Source organism: Triturus cristatus, chromosome 6 (genome assembly GCF_964204655.1).
Source record: "Triturus cristatus chromosome 6, aTriCri1.1, whole genome shotgun sequence".
In the NCBI taxonomy this organism is placed as follows: domain Eukaryota; kingdom Metazoa; phylum Chordata; class Amphibia; order Caudata; family Salamandridae; genus Triturus; species Triturus cristatus.
In genome coordinates, this window is record NC_140589.1 from 1,381,783,843 (window position 1) to 1,381,803,301 (window position 19,459).

The window sequence follows — 19,459 nt, forward strand, 5'->3', positions numbered from 1 at the left end:
CAAAGTGCAAACGCTCCCTGTATAAAGTGTTATGGTAATTGGTTGTCCATAATTGGTATGTTTGTCTTACTAGTAAAGTCCCTGGTAAAGTGCACTATGTGTCCAGGGATGGTAATGCAAATGCTACTAGTGGGCCTGCAGCACTAATTGTGCCACCCACACAAGTAGCCCTAAAAAGAAATCTCAGGCCTGCCATTGCAGTGCCTGCGCACAGTTTAACTGCCTTGTTGTCCTGACAAGTGCACCCACTTGCCAGGCCTTACCCTTCCCTTTTATGCACATCAGACACTCCTATAGTAGGCCAAAGGTACCCCCCTGGGCAGGGTGCAGTGTATGTGAAAGGTAGGACATGTACTGAGGTGTGTACCATGTCCTGACAGTGAAATACTGCCAAATTCGTTTTTCACTATTGCAAGGCCAACTTACCTATAGGACAGAATGGGGAATGCTGTGTCACATGTTTCCAGCATATCTTCCCATAGGCATAAGATGGAGGGATGGAGTTTAGTGTGCCTGAACTCAGAATTTAATAAGACATCTTTTTGCGAGGATGGTTTTTAAATTGTGTGTTTAGAAACCATGCTTTTAGAAGTGGCTGGTTTCTTGTCCTAACCATCCTGTGTGCCTCTGCCTGGTTGTGTATTGACTGTCTGGGTTTGGATGTGAAAGTGTCTGGAGAGGTGTCCTGACACCAGGGAGGAGTAGGTGAGACAGCAACAGGCTGGCCTGCATTTGGTGTGGTGGGAGAGTAGCCCCTTTGATGCGAAGAGGGCTGTGCTGCTGCCACAAAAGAATGGCTCCACGTCCTGCAGAGTGTCTAAGGCCCAGACCCTCACTATCAAAGAAAGAAGGTGTGCACTGGCAGGAAGACACCCAGAACTGGTTTGGACAGGGCTCAGAGACCCATGAACACAAAGACTTCAAAGGCATTTAGGGGTATAAATGTGAGAGCTGAAACCCTTGAACTCAAGACTGAACTCTAGCCTGAAAAAGGATTGAAACTACTTCGTGATCAAGAGGAACCTCGGCCAAAGAAGAACAGCTGAACAGACTGAAGAGAAGGACTGCCCTTGCTGTGTGTTCAGGGGCTGGCCTGCAGTTTGCTGATTTGACTAAGGAGAGGACAAGGGACTTTGCTGTGTGCTGTGTCCTGTAGTAACTTGTCTCCAAGGGCCCTAGAGGAGCTGGCTCCCTGTAGTGGAAACTCAGGAACATCAAAGTTTCCAAGTGTGTCACAGCGACGCTGTGTGGGTGTGCTTTTTGCAGCCTGAGACCTTTGTGAAAATTGCCCCGTGACCGTGTGCCCCAGAGCAGTCTTGCGCTCTGCTTCGATCGACAGCGTGACCAGAAGTGCTGTGATTGTTATCGGCATGGGCCCGGACCGTCGTCCCAAGGTGGAGCCGTGAGAAATCACCGCCACCGGCCAAAGTCTGCCTTTGCCAAGGAGAGACCTGTGAACCTTCACCATTGTGGGTCTGAGGTCCTTTGCCCAAGATCAACACAGTCGCGCCGGGAGCCGATCAGCTGCGAGGCCGTCGCCTTGTAGCCTGACTCTCACTGCGAGGAGCAGCTGCCGCCAACCCGAAGCCGTACAGAGTGACGCCCAAGCCGCAAGGAGAAGAGAGAGAGACTTCCCCTCCCCCCCCCCCCAGGTAACGCTCGGCGAGCATGTATGTGTCGCCGCCTGGGGCGGAGTGCATGCTACGAGAGAACGCTCTTGGCCTTTCCCATCTTTGCAGCGCGAGCCTCCGCTCAAGTCAGTATCGTGGCCCGTACTCGCCGAGGAATGGCAGTACCGGGGTCGGATTGTGGAGCTGCACTTTGTTTCCTTCATAAGCATATTGGGGGCATATTTTGGCAGTCGCTGACCGCGAGTCAGCCAAGAGTGGCATAGAGACCTTCACTAGCACCGCGACGATCGTTGCCAAATTGCTTTTACGATCCGCATTAGTACTTGCATTACGAACTGCATTATTACTTGCTTTATGAACCGCATTAGTACTTGCATTAAGGACTGTCTTATTTCTACATTACGAACTGCATTACGAACTGCATAGCATTGCATCAGGACTGCAATAGATCATCGTGAACTGCTCATTAATACTGCCAGAACCTACAAGTGATTGTTGGCCTAATAACCGGCCCAGTGAAATGTTACGAATACCCATATGCTGGTTATTTTTATAGTTTGGTCTCATCGTATTTCTTCTTGATAAAGATACCGCTATTTCCCTAAATCAGTGTGGTGTCCATTTGTGGTGTTATCACTGTGTTACTGGGAGTGTGGTTGTAAATACTTTACACATTGCCTTGGAGATAAGCCTGGCTGCTCGTGCCAAGCAACCGGAGGGTGAGCAGGGCTTATCAGAGAGTGTTTCCCTCCTTTCCCTGACTAGAAGCAAGGGCCCCTATGGGCCCCTATTTGGACTAAGGTACCTACCTCAGCCAACTAGAGACCCCAGTTCTAACAAGGTGAAATTAGAATAAAATAAAGGAAACTAGAGCAGGTGGTGGACCGTACTTAATATAAAGCTAAAGAGAAGTGACCTTTCCCATTTCCCCAATTTCCAAGTTAAATAGGGTCCCATGCCCCCAATTTCTTTCAGAGCCCAATAACTGAGAACTGTAACCTTGCAACACTCATATCCTTCCATTAAAAAAACACATTTTTCGTCTTAAAAACGATTTTACCACCTATTTATCTACAGATCTTATATGAGCAGGAAAAATCAAATACCTCTGGGAGGCCAAGATCTTTTAGAGCTGAGGCCGCATAAGCTATCCAGGGGATTTGATGATCCCCTATCCTGCTGGAGGCAATCAAAATAACCTCTATTATCAGGCCAGCTTTCAGGGTTGGCTAAACCAAAATTCACAATATGATGGGTGCCAGTTTAATGTGATCCTCCAGATAAGGCAAGCCAAGCTCATTATGACAAATTAAATTAGAGCCAACGGGAAGTTGACTCAGAAGTCACTTGCATATACAATTCTCCCCGACCTTTAAGGGAAAAGAACTAGAATAGCCCCAAATCCCTGCATCAGAACAGCAAACAGGGACACAATGAGAATTGTAAACAGTGATAAGGCTGCTCCTCATGTTTTGAATCTCGCTGTGCTGAGACAAGAGACCATTGAAGCGGAGAAGAAGCCCCCAGCAGCTTCTGGGAGAGCATCAGGATGCCATGACAGAGTTAGGTGCCATGACGGTGGTAGGTGCAAATCGGGAACCAGTGGGCTGGTTCCGATGGGAATTAATTTAAAAATTAAAGACTGCTTTACACATGAGTCTATAGTTGGTAAAGCTACAATATAGGAGGCTTTCAAGACGAAATTAGGGGAGTGTTTATATAATTAATTCAAAATACAAATATAAAAAAGAATACCTACCGCCATGAAAATAATTTCCTAATCCTTCTAACCTGGACAAGAAAGCTGGCTACGGAGTAACATATAGCTACTGAATGTAGTTGCTGAAGGTATACCAATTGGTCTACATTGCACAAAATGTTAATGTTTAATTACATGAATGATCATCTCTCTTCTAAATATCGTATAAAAGCTACAGAAGAAACAAATGTAAAGTGCTTTGTTTTAATACATTATTACAGGGACAAGGTGCTTATATCACTGAAAGCAAACAAAAGTAAAATCAGCAATACAATCTATTCATGTAGGGCTAGATGCAGCATATCAAATAGCGATGTTATATAGATCTGATTCTTCCTTATGAACTACCAGGAGATGAAGGTAAATATGAGAGATTTTTATCTTCAGCAGAAATTGATAACAATTAGACATTTGTGCAGCAGGTTTATGAGGAAGGTATTGACGATTCAAACTCGAGTCAATTTATGGAAGACACTGAAGGAATTAAAAATGTATTTTTACGATTATATACATTATATCATGAGCCTCAGGTAGGTGAATTAGGTTTCAAGCAGCAGATAAATCAGTTTCTTCAGCAGTTATGACTTCCAGCCCTGGCACCACAGGCGGCAGTACTTTCAATAAAACCGATATCCGAAACTGAGGTGAAAAAGTTAATAAAACAGCTGACCAGTTCTAAAAATCCATAAGGAAGACGTTTTTTGCTTTGAATTTCAGAAAACATTTACACCCTCTCTTGTCAAACCCCCTATCCATTCTTTTCAATTCCATATTGGAAGGCAGACTGGTTTCTGTTTCATTCTGTAAGGGCACGATGATTAACTTCTTGAAAATCAGAAAATCACATACAGAGCCCACACCATACAGGCTAATAACACACAATTCAGATTACAATATATTTACAAAACATTTGGCAACCCTCATAAACAGTAGTGCTCCTCATCCTATTTCGAAAGACCAAATTAGTTTTAATACTGGTAGGAGCCTAAGCACCAGCACTCACTTCATGTCTGAATTCATTGATGTGGTCACTAAAGAATCAATTCCAGCAGCAGTCATTCTGTAAGACGTGTAAAAAAACCTTGATCTCGCAAGTTTGAAATCTTCCCAATTTTCAAAACAAAAATCTGTTTTCTCCCCTGCTCACGAGTATCCACACTATACCAAGGGGCATCCGGACAAGTAAATGTCAATAGTCAATATGCCTGGCAAATATGTCTTCAGAGGGGAACCAGTCAGGATTGTGCTTTCCGTTTAACCACTGGCTCAATACATTCGTCTGAACAACACTTATTCAACACCCCTTCCTAGAATTTCAAATATAAAACTCTATCCAGCCCTACAAGCAAATAAATCATACACTGTGGTTGAGGGCTAGAAAATTAATTAAACTAAAATGAATGTCTATTATTTAATACAACGTCCTGACATCTGCCATCAACAGTAAAGGAAAATTATTTTAAAAAGACCCTAAAAGATAATTTAGTGCTCTCTATCCAGAAGAACCAGACAATCTATTATTTAGTCATTATGATCCCTTAATGAAAAAGACTTTAAATCTTCTTCAGCTATGGTAACCTCTCTCCCATTTCAGTCACTGGATGGATAGCACTAATCAGGGCCGGCCATGGCGCTGGTGGCGCCCAGTGCGATAATGTTAGTTGGCGCCCCCCCCAATGACCACCTCCACCACGGGTATCTCTCACTAGCACCCTTTAACAGCGACCAAGTCTCCATAGCCACTCTCTCTCAGATGCATTGAATTAGTTATATAGCGTCACTCATAACAGTAAAGGATGTCTGAGCACTTTGAATCACACACACATTACACAGAGACGATCAAACATAGGTGTGTAAATCAGCTTATAGGAAATGTTACATAAGCCAAAGGACTAAAAGTGTAGGAGTCATGTGTCATCCATACTGGTAGGCCGTATAGTTTAGGAGTGTTTGGCGTGGAGAAGCACAAACTCAGAGTCTAAAAAGAAACAGCATTGTTGGGAGTTTTCTTTAAAAAAAAAAGAATCGACTTCTACCCAAAGTAACCCTTTTTGCAACATTAATCTATGCTCTAATGTATACTTTGCAGTGTGTATGCAGCTCTATGACGAAAGTTAATACCTCATTGTTCTATATTAGGACGTTAAGTTATCAATTGCAAGGAACAAAAGGATGTCTCTTTTAAAAGCAGTAACCTGACGATCTATTTAGATTATATGCACTCTGTAATCTACATGGTACACGTTTTTTGCAGCAGGCATATTAACCAAACCCTCTGCACTACCTTCACATAAGTAAAAACATCAACTATATAAAACTCCAATCTCTCTTCACGAAAAACATTAATCACAAGTTAGCTTTACATTTTTGTGAGGCCTGGTAATTGCCGAAGGAAAGGAATGTGGCAGCAGGTGCTTTAAAAACATAATAAACGTGCAATCATGGCGCCCCCAGGAAGCCAGCAGCAGGTGCGATGGCACCGGTCGCACCGCCCTAGAGTCGGCCCGTATTTTTATTTTATTTCTTGACTAATTCTTGTAAGTTAGATTCTTCTTTTTTGATAAATTAGAACGGAAACGGCTTCACGTGAACAGGAAAGTTGAACAACTATGGGGCCGATTATGATCGCCCCTGGAGCACCGCAGAAAATGATATGGTGGCCTGCTCCAATGTTCCTGACTGCGGCGGTGAGTGAGCCAGAAACTAGCGGCAAGGAAGTGTCTCGAGGGTCCGGGAGCAGCCCATAACTGACCTGAGACTTGCTGGGAGCCGTGCACGTATCATTCAGATAAAGGGGGGTGACGCCTGCAAGTGGAGGGCGGGGCGCGTCCCACCCCCCCCCGGCTGACTGCTAATTGAGGCTCCGGCTTGATGCCTAGAGGCGCAAGAACCCCCCGGGAACCGAAGATCTCCGCGGGCCCAGAATATCACCTCACTAAGCCACATACCCAACCTGCTTTATTGCGGTGCCGCTGAGGGCCTGAACGGTCGCTGACAGCCCAAGCTGAGAGAGGCCCCAGGGGTCGATAACACAGGCCAGCAGGGGCGAAAGAAAGGGGAAGTCGCTGTGGGACACCAGAATCCACCCTAAACCAAACCCACAGAACTACAAGTCGAGGAGGGGCTCCTACATTCGCCTACAAAAGGGTATCAAACCTTGTTATCAACAGCCATTTGGAAGTCCCAGGAGCAGAATTCAGTAGGACCCACTTACAATTATACAGATATACAATTGTCTCTTTGTTCGGAAAGCCCGACAGGCCAACAGGGAGGGACACAGTAATTCCCCCTTCCTTGGGCAGGCGGCGGCGAATACCGATACAAGGACTGCACAGTAAGCGCCCATACCCCGCAATGGCCAGTGGCAGGGGACCTAAAACGCAGGACCAAAAGACGCTAGATAAATTCGCATGGGGGAAAACAGGCGAAGACACTGACACAACAGCCAAGGGTGGGGCAATCAACCCTCCTCCCAAATCTCCTCAGTCTGACCCTACCCTCCAGGATGTCATGGAAGCCATACCAGGAGTTTGAACATCTCTAGAATCACAAATTGACACCGTCAACATCGAGATCTCCCTCATCAGAGCGGACCTACGCAAAATGGATGTCAGAGTAAAAGATGTGGAGGACGCTACAGTCACACTAACGTCTGACACTGACCTCCTCAAACAGCAAGTAGCCCGACTCCGAGACCAGCAGACGAAAATGCAAGGCCTCCTCGACGATTATGAAGGAAGGGCGTGACTAAACAATATACGCATTCTGGGTGTACCGGAGCGAACAGAGGGGCCTACTGCGGATCTCTTAGTGGAAGAACTGGTAACGAACAAGCTTCAGCCGAAACGCCTGTCCGATTATTTCTCCATTGAACAGGCCCATCAAGGCCCCGGGGGGAGGCCCAAACCTGGGGCTCCCCCGAGACCTATCATCGCAAGGGTATTTAACTTTCGGGACCATGATGTGATCCTCCAAATGGCCCGGGCTCGACCGCCCTTACAAATAGAGAACAGTGCAATCACATTCTTCCTGGACTTTACAACCAAAGTGCAGGCCCAGCGACGCAGTTTCATAACGGTCAAGAAAGCGCTACGGGACAAAGGAATCAAGTATTCTATGCTCTTCCCGGCGAAACTCCAGGTTGAATCGGAAGGAAAGACCTGGTTCTTTTCATCCCCAGAAGGCACTTGGGACTGGCTGGAGGGATGGTGACGAGCGGGGAAACAAAACAACAGTAGGCACGACAGGACCAGTGGCGATCCACTGAACAGCGGAGTGCAGCCTCGAGAAGATCCAGCTCGGAAAGAGAACACCTCAGACTCGGGGGAGGGGAGGGTAGAAGGTAGACCAATGCTGAATATTGCAATCTGAAGGACACTTGGGACCTTGTCAAGCAAATACAGGTATGGCGTGAAATAGGGTGTAAAACGGAGGCCCCTAGTAGACTAATGGGGGATGATCATTGTCACTCTGGGTGGAATTGTTAGCACTCTGAAACATGTCCGATTGAAAGTGCGGAGGGGTTCACGAGGATTTTATTGATTTATTGTGTAACATGGATCCATCCTTCATTCACGGCGAGGGTGGGAAGATTGTACACCAGGCAACCACATATGGGAGCGGGGGGCGACAGGCACTCTGCCTTGTTGGGGGGTGGGTAGTTTGAAATCCACTGGGAGGGGGGCAGGGTGGGGAGGGGAGGGATGGTTGGAAGTTTATTGTTTGTTACTGTTAATTATCACAATACAAAGAGAATTCTACTTGGCTTGATAAATTGTGACCAATCCCGAGTGATGCCATATACGAGACATACAGTTAATTGATCCCCCATATCGGATACCCAGTCCCTACTGAAACAAACAGATGCCCTGGATGACTCGGTTCCCCTCCCCTATTGGGGGGGATATCGACTGCGCACCTTAGATTGCATCATTACTCCACACTGACTACTACCACAGATATAAAACTGTCCGCCCTGACATGGAATGTTAACAGGCTAGGGGACAAAATAAAGAGGGGAGTAGTTTCACAGTACTTAAAGAGACATGCACCAGATATAGTCCTGTTGCAGGAAACCCATCTCATAGGTAACAGTTGCAAGGCCCTCAATAGGTGGGGTTATAAATTATTGGTTCATGCGGGATTTACTTCTAGCTCAAGGGGGACTGGAATCCTAGTGCGCAAGGGCTTGGCACTTGCACCCACCCGCACATGGGTGGACCCACAAGGCAGATTTGCGGTTCTGGAGGCCACCTGTGAAGAGAAACCTTTGAATGTGATCTTGGTGTATCTCCCCCTGCACTGGTAAAGGAGGCACTTAACGACTTAAGTAAACTACTGTTGGACCTACCGGGCGGTATCCTGATAATAGGGGGTGATTTTAACTTACCTATGGACGACACGATAGACATCCTCAGCGTCCAAATACCAGACTAAACACCCTCATGGCGAAATTCACTCAGGCCATGGAATTGACGGACATATGGCGTTCACTGCAACCACACAGGACGTATTACACCCACTATTCCAATGCACACACGAGCATGTCCCGCATAGACTACTTCCTTGAACTCCTGACGGATGTGGGTCACTTTCAGAATCCCCGCGGGCTCCCACGGTGTGGGTCGATTACCTTCCACCAACAGAAACAGAGTAGCTCAATAGTTATAAGTCCGTGGCTTCTTAAGACACCTGATATAAAAGAACAACTAGCTGAACAGACAGACCACTATTTTACAGAAAACCTTGGGTCGGTGGAGTTGGCGCAGAGAATTTGGGAGGCGTATAAAGCAGTGTTAAAAGGTCATGCTTTAGTGCTAAAAATGGGTTATACTCGACGTCTCAACGAACACATACTTGAGGTCGAGAGTGAACTACAACAGCTGGAGTCAATCCATAACTCCTCGCCTAGTGAGGCCATAGCGCACCGCTTGACTATTAAATGTCAATATAAAGCCCTTGTGTGAGAAAAGGCAAGGGCGCGACTACTCTCCACACGACACAGGGTGTACGAGATGGGGGAAAGAGCGGGTAGGATGCTGGCCTGGCTGGAGCGTAGGGAGCAAGAGCACAGATGGGTACCAGAATTAACCACCGCAAATGGGGCGAATATATCTGACCCGCAAGAATTTGCAGACATGTTCGCGAGTCATTTGGAGACGGTGTACACACCCCCCAATACTTACACGTCGGAAGACTCCCAGCAATTATTGATGGACAGTAATCTGCCCTCCTTGTCGGCAACTGAGATAGCCGACTTGGAGGCTGACATCACAGAGGAAGATCTCCTTAAAGCCATCTTTAGTGCACAATCGGGGAGAGCGATGGGGCCTAACGGTATTCCGATAGAGTTCCTCAAATCCATGGCAGGGAAAATAGCCCCCCATCTCAACCCTATGTACTCGGAAAGCCTCGAGAGGGGCAGACTGCCACCAGATCAAAGACTAGCGTCTATAGTAGTGATACGAAAGCCTGGGAAGGCGGCAGATTGTTGTGGATCGTATAGACCGATCTCCTTAATAAATGTGGAGGCTAAGATCCTAGCGAAGCTACTAGCCTCCCGCCTAAACGCTGTTCTGCCCTCCCTAGTCCATGCAGACCAATCTGGTTTTGTGCCTGGACGAAACACAGCGTTAAATATTCGCCGGGTGAACAATGTACTAGCGAGGCAACCCTGGGTGGAGGAAGACGCAGTAATTAAGTCCTTAGATGCCTCCATTGCATTTGACTCTATAGAATGGCCACATCTTTTTGAAGTGCTTGCACGCTTTGGCCCCAAGTTTATAGCCTGGGTTTGCCTGCTTTATCTTGACCTCAGCGGACAGGTGCGGGTGAATAATCGTACTTCCAGGGAGTTCAAGTTACGCAGAGGAACTAGACAGGGCTACCACCTATCCCCTCTGCTCTCCGCGCTTGTTGTTGAGCCGCTGGTGGCATGGGTAAGGCGAGACATAACTTTGAGAGGCCTAAAATGGGACGAAGACACTGAGGATAGAATATCGCTATACGCGGACGATATCCTAATATATGTAGCTTCCCCGTACGCCTCGATCCACAATCTTCTTAATATTTTTACCAACTTTGGAAAATACTCCGGGTATGCCATCAATTGGGCAAAATCAATACTTTTTGTTCTTCATGGCCCCACGCCCAGACTACCCAAAGGATGTAATATGGAGGTGACCAGAGAAGGCTTTAGATACCTAGGGATCTTCTTCACTCCAGACCCCAAAACCTTCTATGACAAAAACCTTATCGCCCCATTGCAAAGATTTAAAGAAGACGTCAGACATTGGAGATCGCTACCATTGTCATTATTACGTCGAGCGGCCCTGTTTAAAATGCTGGCACTGCCAAGGTTCCTCTATTCACTCCAAAATGGCCCATACCCTAGCCCCGATTCGTATTTTGTCAGTGTGGAAGCAGAGGTTCGGACACTTTTGTGGGATGGAGGTATACCACGTATTGCCCTAGGGAAATTGACTAAGAGCTGGTACGACAGAGGCATTGCACTCCCAGACCTAGACCTACGCCTTTATTATTGGGCACCACAGTTAGTGGCAACTAACCACTGGTTGTACAGCCCCCCGTCGAACCCGGCGTACCGGCTGGAGAGATTTCAGACTGGACGTGAGGGATACCTAGGAGCCTTATACACCAAACCCCGCAAGGGTAGATACCTGGGTCCAATGGCTCACAGGACCTCCATCTGGCACTTGGTTAACAAACGCTTGGGTTGGCAGGGGAAGTTGACAAAGGCTATACCTCTATGGTCATCTCAACAACTGGGATTATTATGCTATCAAGCAGGATTTGACAGGGTGGGACACAATAGGGATCTCCACTGTTAGGGACCTTCTACAGAAGGGGAAATTACTCACATTTAAAGAATTACAAGTGAAACACGAACTGGCACCCAAAGAGATTTTCCGGTATTTACAAATCCGACACGCGCCTAATACAGCCCTAACAGACCTGACGAATATCCCTGACACATCCCCTCTGGAAGATCGACTTCTGTCTGAACCCCTCCTGACTAAGGCCATTTCCCTTACATATCGTAAGCTGTGTAATAACCTATCAGACCCCTTTATTACACTCAGGGACAGATGGCAATTAGATCTAGGACAGCTCGATGATGAGGACTGGCAAACTGCCTTGATGTCCCCTAGAGAGGCTGCCATTAACCAACACTTCCGACTGATTCAACTGAAGATACTCCATAGGACATACCTCACTGGGGTGAGGTTGGCCAAGATAGGAACTCGAGAGGATGCGCTTTGCTTGCCTGGATGTAACCAAGTGGCCACATTTTATCACATACTATGGGATTGTCCCCACATATGACACATTTGGGAGCGAGCTACAAACAAGACGCAAGAGGCACTAGGGAAACCACTCGTCTTGACACCCCCACTGGGAATCCTGAACATTTGGGAGGCAAATGATCTCACAGAAATAGAACAACAATTCACCACCCTGGGGAACACCCAGGTTTAGAGAGCCATTGCTATGAAATGGGGGGCCGCGGATAAGCCGTGTTAATTGGATGGGTGGTGGAAATGGACAGATGTATGGTAGCCGAAAAAGACGTCCACAAAACTCGAGGATACCCTAAGAGGTGGGACAAAAAGTGGGGGGCCTGGAATGCCTACCGCGGGGAACTTTGCATTTCGCCAATCGTAGAACTTGAAATGTAATGTCACAAAGACGAATCACTGAAATGTAATGCCGGATTGTGTTGTTGCATATGTTATAACATGCTTCTCTTTCCTACTACAAAATGTGTATCACAATGATCTGTAAGTGATGATTGTTCTATTATCAATAAAAATCTTAATACAAAAGGAAAAACACAGTGAAAAAGCTACTTCTGATTTGCCTACTCAGGAAAGCTACTTCCGATTTGCCTACTCTAGTTTGATAGGGGCGAAATTATTTAACATGGCTTGTTTTTTTTGAATGGATGAACGCTTTATTATATATCACAAACCATAAGCAAAATGTTTTCCTCAGCAACCAATGCATTTTCCAGATGTCTTCTAGCGAGAGAATGGATGAACATGTTTTAGTCTTGCAACGTCTTGGCAGTATTTTGCAACATAATCTTTGACGCAGTTAGAAACATTCAATAGGCTATTCCAGTATTACCAAAAAAGCCACTCGGGGTTTAACTAATTTGGCACCCTTTGCAGATGACAATGCAAAAAAAGTTGTTGTCATAGCTATGCTGTGTGCTTGTTCATTGATAACAACTTACTGGAAATCTACAGCAAGTCCCAGGATGAATGGGCAACTAAAATGAGGAAATGAGTCAACATGAATGTTGGCAACATGCTAGGATGAATAGCCTGCTGACATACTCACAAGAAATGGGGGAGTTGGGCTTATAAGAACTGACAAATTAACCACAGCCATTTTATGTGTTATACTAAAAGCTTAAAGAGGTGTTAGTATGAAGAACATAGTTAAATATGAGAATGCACGGTCACTTTATGTGAATTGGAGATTTTTACACCTGTATACCTAGATTTTGATTGCCGATCAGGGATGATTGATTAAATGGATGCCTTTTTCTGGTGTATTTGATTATGCTTTGCCATTTTATTGCAAATCTTTCAAAGTAATATACTGCCCTTTTTAATACATTTGATCAGATAAGGTACTTTACCACAATAAAAAAACAAGCATTGGAAATGCAATAGTTCTCGCCTTTGATTAAGTTAAAGCCATTTGCTTTGCTAATGGTATTGTACAGGAAAGCAAATGGCTTTAACTTAATGAAAGGCGAGACCTATTGCATTTTTACTTGACCCAAAAGTTTTGGAGCGCTTTACATGAGCACCGTATTTACATTACACATTCAGGCACGGGGAGATTAAGTGATTTGCCCAGAATCACAGGATGTGGACGCAACCCCGAGGCTCGAACTCTGGTTTCCAGCACCAAAGTCGGCAGTCTAGCCGACAGACCACATCCCCTCCTCTGTCCTGCACGCGTCCTACATGTACACTGCTAGGGAGAGATCGGGCGTGTTTTATACACACGCGTGGAGGTCTACAAGCATCTATAGGCGGTACACGGGCAGCCACAAAGGCAATGCAATCCCCGGTATAATACCAACTTTGTGCAACTGATATAGTTCCATCACTGGTGGTAAAGGGCGCGAGGCAGTGCTGTGTACTAGAGACTGGCATGACGGCTATACAGTGCATGGAAATGAGCTCACACAGTATACATGCGGTGCACACCCACCCCACACGCTTAGATGGGTGCCAGAGATCGGGAATGGGACGGAAGCCCCGGCTACCCTCAGATAGGAGGTGCACCTCGTACGCGGACAGGTAGAGGGAGCCAGACGCAACGTACACACACATCTCACATGCAGACTGCGGGGGCGAGATATACGAGCTCGAGCACCGGCACACACAAGCAGAGTGGGCGCAGATACCCCGGAACCAGCAGCAGGGATCCAGACACGGACGGATGCAGAGCGTGGGGAGAATGTACCCGGGCGCGTGGCTTGCTCAGCGCAGGGATCTGTACAGAAGAGGGCAGTGCGGCACTGGCACACACAAGTAATGGTTGGCCAGGGGCTTGACAGGTAGAGACATCAGATGCAGAGATACAGAAGGACGGCACGGGCACCGTGCTGGTCACACACATGACACACACAGAGACACTGATGGGAGGCAGTGCTGTACAAACGTACATACTACATTCCAACACATCTATCACACGGGCGGCTCCCACGGATAAAGAGGCTATGCAGACGTGTCGGAGGCCTGCAAGTCTATTTACGCTATCTGCAACTTGGATGCAAAGCCACTCCTAACTGGTCCGGGCACCCCCACCACCTCGTGCACCATGATGAACCTTTAGGTGGCAGCGGAGCGCGTGTCGTGGCAGAAGGGATACTCCTAACAGATCTAAACCACATACACACGAGTTCCCTGTTACTGCCACGAAGGGGCCCCAAAACACTGCGGAAGTACGTGAACGAGAGCGCCTCTTGTTTGCAGATGGTGGGCGTCCGCACTCACTGTGGAGCCCGTGACTTGTTCATCACCACACAGCAAGAGAGAAAAAGAGAGGCAGAAAAGGGAAAGACAGGGAAGCAGTGACACAAGGGTAGAAGGGGTGAAAAAGAACTCCCAAAAGTGAAATAGGAAGGCAGAGCGTGAGGTCATGCAAGGTGGAATCAAACACTAGGCAGCGGCCTGTTATTCGGCAACGCCAGCATTGGCCACGGCCGGCGGGGGCTCCACGAAACTCTTCTGGACCTGGCTTTCCTTCATTTATACACATGAAGAACGGTCTTTAGGCAGTTTCGAACTTAGAATAGTCAGTTTTTATACACAGCAAATGAAGCCGGGTTTCCGCTTCTCCCCGGGAGCTCCCAACTTTACTAAAAAAGGACGTAAAACCTGAGAGAGATGAAGTGATATGCACAGACCAGACCTACTCCACGAGCAATCAGGATTGCAACAATTCACTTCACAGTGGCCCTGTTTTAAAGTTTTGCCGGAGACATACATACCATACAAATTTGTTTTGCTCGACACTCATAGGTACAGACTACATTCGTACAGGGTGCCGAAAGGGCCAGTTGTTATTTTCGGGGGCTGACACGGTAGCTCTCGAGATAAAGCGTATTGCAAGCCACTTGGCTGATTCAGGGCACTATGGCCCACGAGATGCGGTGATCGGGCAGGCAGACAGCGTGTAAGCACAGTAGTGAGGCGCCCATAACGAGGCTGGGCCTGCAATCACATGCTATTAGGGGGTCCTGGCAGCGTGCAGTGATCTAAGGGGAACTCTGAAATCCGATAGATGGATACCACCAGGCACACACATGCTTATTATTGCAAAAACATCTCACGCGTGATATACTTTTATGAAGGCCTGGTTCGGTTTGCTGGGCGTCAAACCTGCCACCCTGAAGTTACAATATTCTTCTAATAGGCGCATCAACCATCTGAGCCGTCGTCTCTGTTGACACTCCTTGGAGACCCCGTGCACATTGGCATGTGTTTAAAGCATAGTGCAGCATTCAACGACCTGCAAGTTAAGAAATATAGAAATAATCCGAGAGTGGTGTCCGTGAAGAGGTGCCTCGCTCAAAATGGCGTCGGGCTGTCCACATCTGATCTGTTTGTCCATGCGCGTGCATACAGCGAACTCCAGCAAGCTGCATACGCGAAGCGGCATTTTCGTTGCCATGACAATGAAAGCTTTGCAAGATGGTGTCGGACTATCCACAGTCCGTACGGACACGCGCATGCTGTTTGCTTTAGACAAATGGCGAGAGCAGCCATCTTTGTCCATGCCGGCGCGTGCATGTATGCCTTTGGGAGAATTGATTGCAAAAGGTACTCGCATGGCGAGAGCAACGCATGCGCTGCTATCACTTACACTGCTATCGCCAGGCGAGACCTAAAAATGCACAAACCTGATTCTGCAGTTTGTAATTTTCATGCATTTTTTATGAATTGTGCCTGCTTTGCTAGGATCCCGGTGGCAGCGTGGGTAAGCATACAGCGCGACGGCTTGTCGGCCTCACCTCCGCCCCCTCTTCTGGTTTTACCCTATAAATCACTAAGCTTGTCTCTCGTCGTCTTTGTCTGCGACTTAGCGCTTCAGTGCTCGGGCTCAGGTTGTTTAATACAATGCAGAGCGTGCTTCTCATTCGCGCGTTTTGTTGCGCACGTTAGGCTGAACCTGGAACATTGCACTGCAACATTGACCGGTGATGTGCAAAGCTAGATTTGCATGTTCAAGGGTCTTACCAGTGTTCCTACAGTTGCTCCCATATGGGTAATTGTGGGTAATCCCGGGCGAGGGAGGGTAGTCTGCCAGGGGGCAGAAGTGGGGGGCAAGAGCATACGGTGCAAATGAGGGAAGGAATATAACGGTGAATGTAAGTCTGGCTCCAGGCAAAAGAGCATTTTCCGGTTTTGGCATGTTGCTGTTAATGGCCACAAGGTGGCAGCACATCCCTAGTTCTGGATGGGGAAAGCCACACACACAGCGTTTCCCTTGTGGGAGCAAGCTGGAGCACCATCTGTTTGAAAGTTAATTACAAACAGATGGTTTCAAACCTCGCTCCCGCAAGGGAATCGACAAACGTGCACGCGTTGCCATTGAAAGCAATGCAATGCGTGCACGTTTTTGGCAGAAAAACCGAATCGATTACAAGAGGTCTCCTCCTATGCAGCGCATGCGCGCTCCGTAGGCGAGACCTAAAAACATAAAAAGGGATGCAGGAAAAACACTTCTACTGTCTGGGAAAGCTATCCTCATCCATCATCTTGTGCTATGTCAAACCAGGGGCGCCCAAAATGGGTCCTACTTACCAAGTGTGTACACAGGCACAGAGTCTGAGTCTGAGTCTGAGTCTCTCTCTCTCTCTCTCTCTCTCTCTCTCTCTCTCTGTCTCTCTCTGTCTCTCTCTGTCTCTCTCTCTCGTTCTGGGTTTCACAGGGCATGCTTTCATTATCATACTTGTGTTACAAATGCACAGCAAAGACATGCACTTGAGATTTAAGTGCAAAGTTCTGGGTTTTACATTACAGTGGAACTTTACATGAGTCAATGGACCACAACAGACCACACTCTCACAGACACAGAGAAAAAGGTGTGGTCACTCTACAAATTCACAATATATTGCCATCTCCACTTTATAGGAAGTACTCGGGGCAAGGACAGTAGTTCACTGCCAAATATGACAGCCTGCTTGGTGCACCCCTCCAAGTCACAGAAGAGGTAATGGTCCTCGCATTGTCGGGGACAAGCCAAGACTGATGTGTACACACTAGGTTAGCATGAACCAGGGCCAAAATAAAAGTCAGGATACTAGTTTCACCCATAGTTGGGCAATCAGGGTAAAGGTGGTGACACATTGGTTACCATACAGGGGACATTAGTGTCCCAACAATTTCCTTAGCTTTATTTGTGGGGGCAGAGCAAGTACAGCAAACAGAATCTAGCATGATTAATTGGTTGCCTGAAGTGAAGCACTGCTATGCGCCGACAAAAAGAGAACATGGTTTACGAGCATAAAAAAAGAAAGTGACATGTTTGAGTCTAGCATATCGCTTCCACTTTTAGGAATAAAACCGCAATTTGAAAAGCTCCAACCTTCCCAATAATAATATTTTTTTGTATTTTGTACACTTTTTTGCGAATTTTTGAGTATTGTTTTGTGGTTCAAATCGCAGAACGTGTTTAGGCCAGTGTACCCAGCTTCCAGTAGTGATTTAGTGGGCGTCCACATAAAACAAAAGGTTAAGAACAGCTTACTTATTTAACACACTTGTGGAACCAGATTGGCTTTATATATTAAGCGGTAAATCAATGTACACACAACCAACCAGTTTCAACCACAAATGATTGCATATTTAAAACTTAAGGTCTATAGTTCACTCCTATAAACCATATTTAGAGCTACTTGCAGAAATGCAATATAGCAAACGCTTAAAGTGAAAACTTATTTGTGGGTAAATTATTTTACAAAAACAAGCAAAAAAGAACATACTAACAAAACTCACCAGCTTTTTATATTCATGATGAATTTCAGTGTAAGATAGCTTGTTTTCGTCTTCGTCATCGAAAACTGGAGAAAGAAAAGCATTTTAACACAACTATAGAGAATTAAAGAACTATACAAATATGTATGTGATCAATTCTTTTTTCGAGAATCAAAAAATCTGAATTGACTGAAGGCACATTCTAAAGGTCACTAAGAAAATATTGTAGAGTTTTTCCACATTAGAGGTTTGAAAACTTTTTTTTAAACACACCCGAATGTCAATTAAGTACGAAAGTAGAACATGTTCAGATATACATTGGAGAACGTACGTTTGTGCTCATAGTGGAAGAATTGTGTAAAAATGGCCTTGTACAATTCTGTACAACGACATACCAGTAATGCAATTTCGGTTTTGTTTTCAAATACGTTTGCTAAATATATAAACAAAGGATTACATAAACATTTCCACTATTTGAATGGTACTAAAGACACTTCTTTCCAATAATCTTTACTTATTTATTTTAGGGAGGATCATAAAAATGCAACAAATATAATCAATGTATGTCAGGGATCAAGATATAAATTAAACAGTCAATGGATCAATACATTCACACATTGCATTATAAGGGCTTTCTTATTTCATTAAATCAAAAGAATTAACTGGTACATGACCGGATACATTGTTAAATCTTTTAGAATGGCTACTTGTACTTCGTTGCTTTTCAAAGTTATAAGTATTGAGAACTTCTTATAACTAGATAGACATCTCCGACTGAGCGGTACTCTTCCAGGTATGTGCAATATGTAAACATGTAATCAACATGGATAAAAAAACAAAACGGCTGTTTGTGTCCCTGCTATAGCCCATAATAATGGATTATGTGTCATATTTGATGCTGACATCTGTGACGATCGAGATTTTTAAAAGTAGGTTTTCCCAGGGCATTTCAAAACATATGTATCATGTCTGCTTCTTGTGACTTACATCTGACACAATGTGTGACTTTCGCAATATACCACTTGCTCAGCTTAGTAGAAGTGATGTAAAAATCAAAAAGGTTCTGATAATGCTGCAGTCGATATTTAATGACAGTACATGCCTTAAGAACCATGCTAAAAGGTTCTATTATCATTTTATTCAGTAATCTCAGTTAACAGCCATTGAAACCATTTCTGTGCCCATAAAGTTAAGTGACCCTGTGCTTGTTCCAAAAAGATGTGATAATAAACAACTTCTTGAGAATCATGGTCCAACAGGGTGGTACATATCTTAGGATGCAGTCAAGTGCCAAGTCCTTACTTTTATCAATCGTAAACAGTATCGGAAAAATGTGGTAGATGGTATATTGAATTCTTCATCAATTGTCTGAAAGTTAAGCGCACCATAAGAAAATAGCTGATGAACAAACTGAAAATTAATTATCCATGGGGAGGTTTTGGGTACCTCACTTTGGTCCCCTAAAATCCCTTGCAGGGTAGTATATCCAGGGATTTTTGGTACCTGGATGTATTTTTCAAGTCAAGTCAAATAATCTTTAT

General features: G+C 45.7%; 1 protein-coding gene across 3 annotated transcripts in view; it reads right to left on the reverse strand.

Moving 5' to 3' along the window:
* Positions 1 to 19,459, reverse strand: part of CFAP36 (cilia and flagella associated protein 36) — a 537,779-nt gene that overhangs the window by 486,494 nt on the left and 31,826 nt on the right. For all 3 annotated transcript variants that reach the window (XM_085612386.1, XM_085612387.1, XM_085612388.1), the window contains exon 2: positions 17,940 to 18,004. In XM_085612386.1, the coding sequence (XP_085468512.1) occupies positions 17,940 to 18,004 (65 nt within the window). The remainder of the gene's footprint in view (positions 1 to 17,939; positions 18,005 to 19,459) is intronic.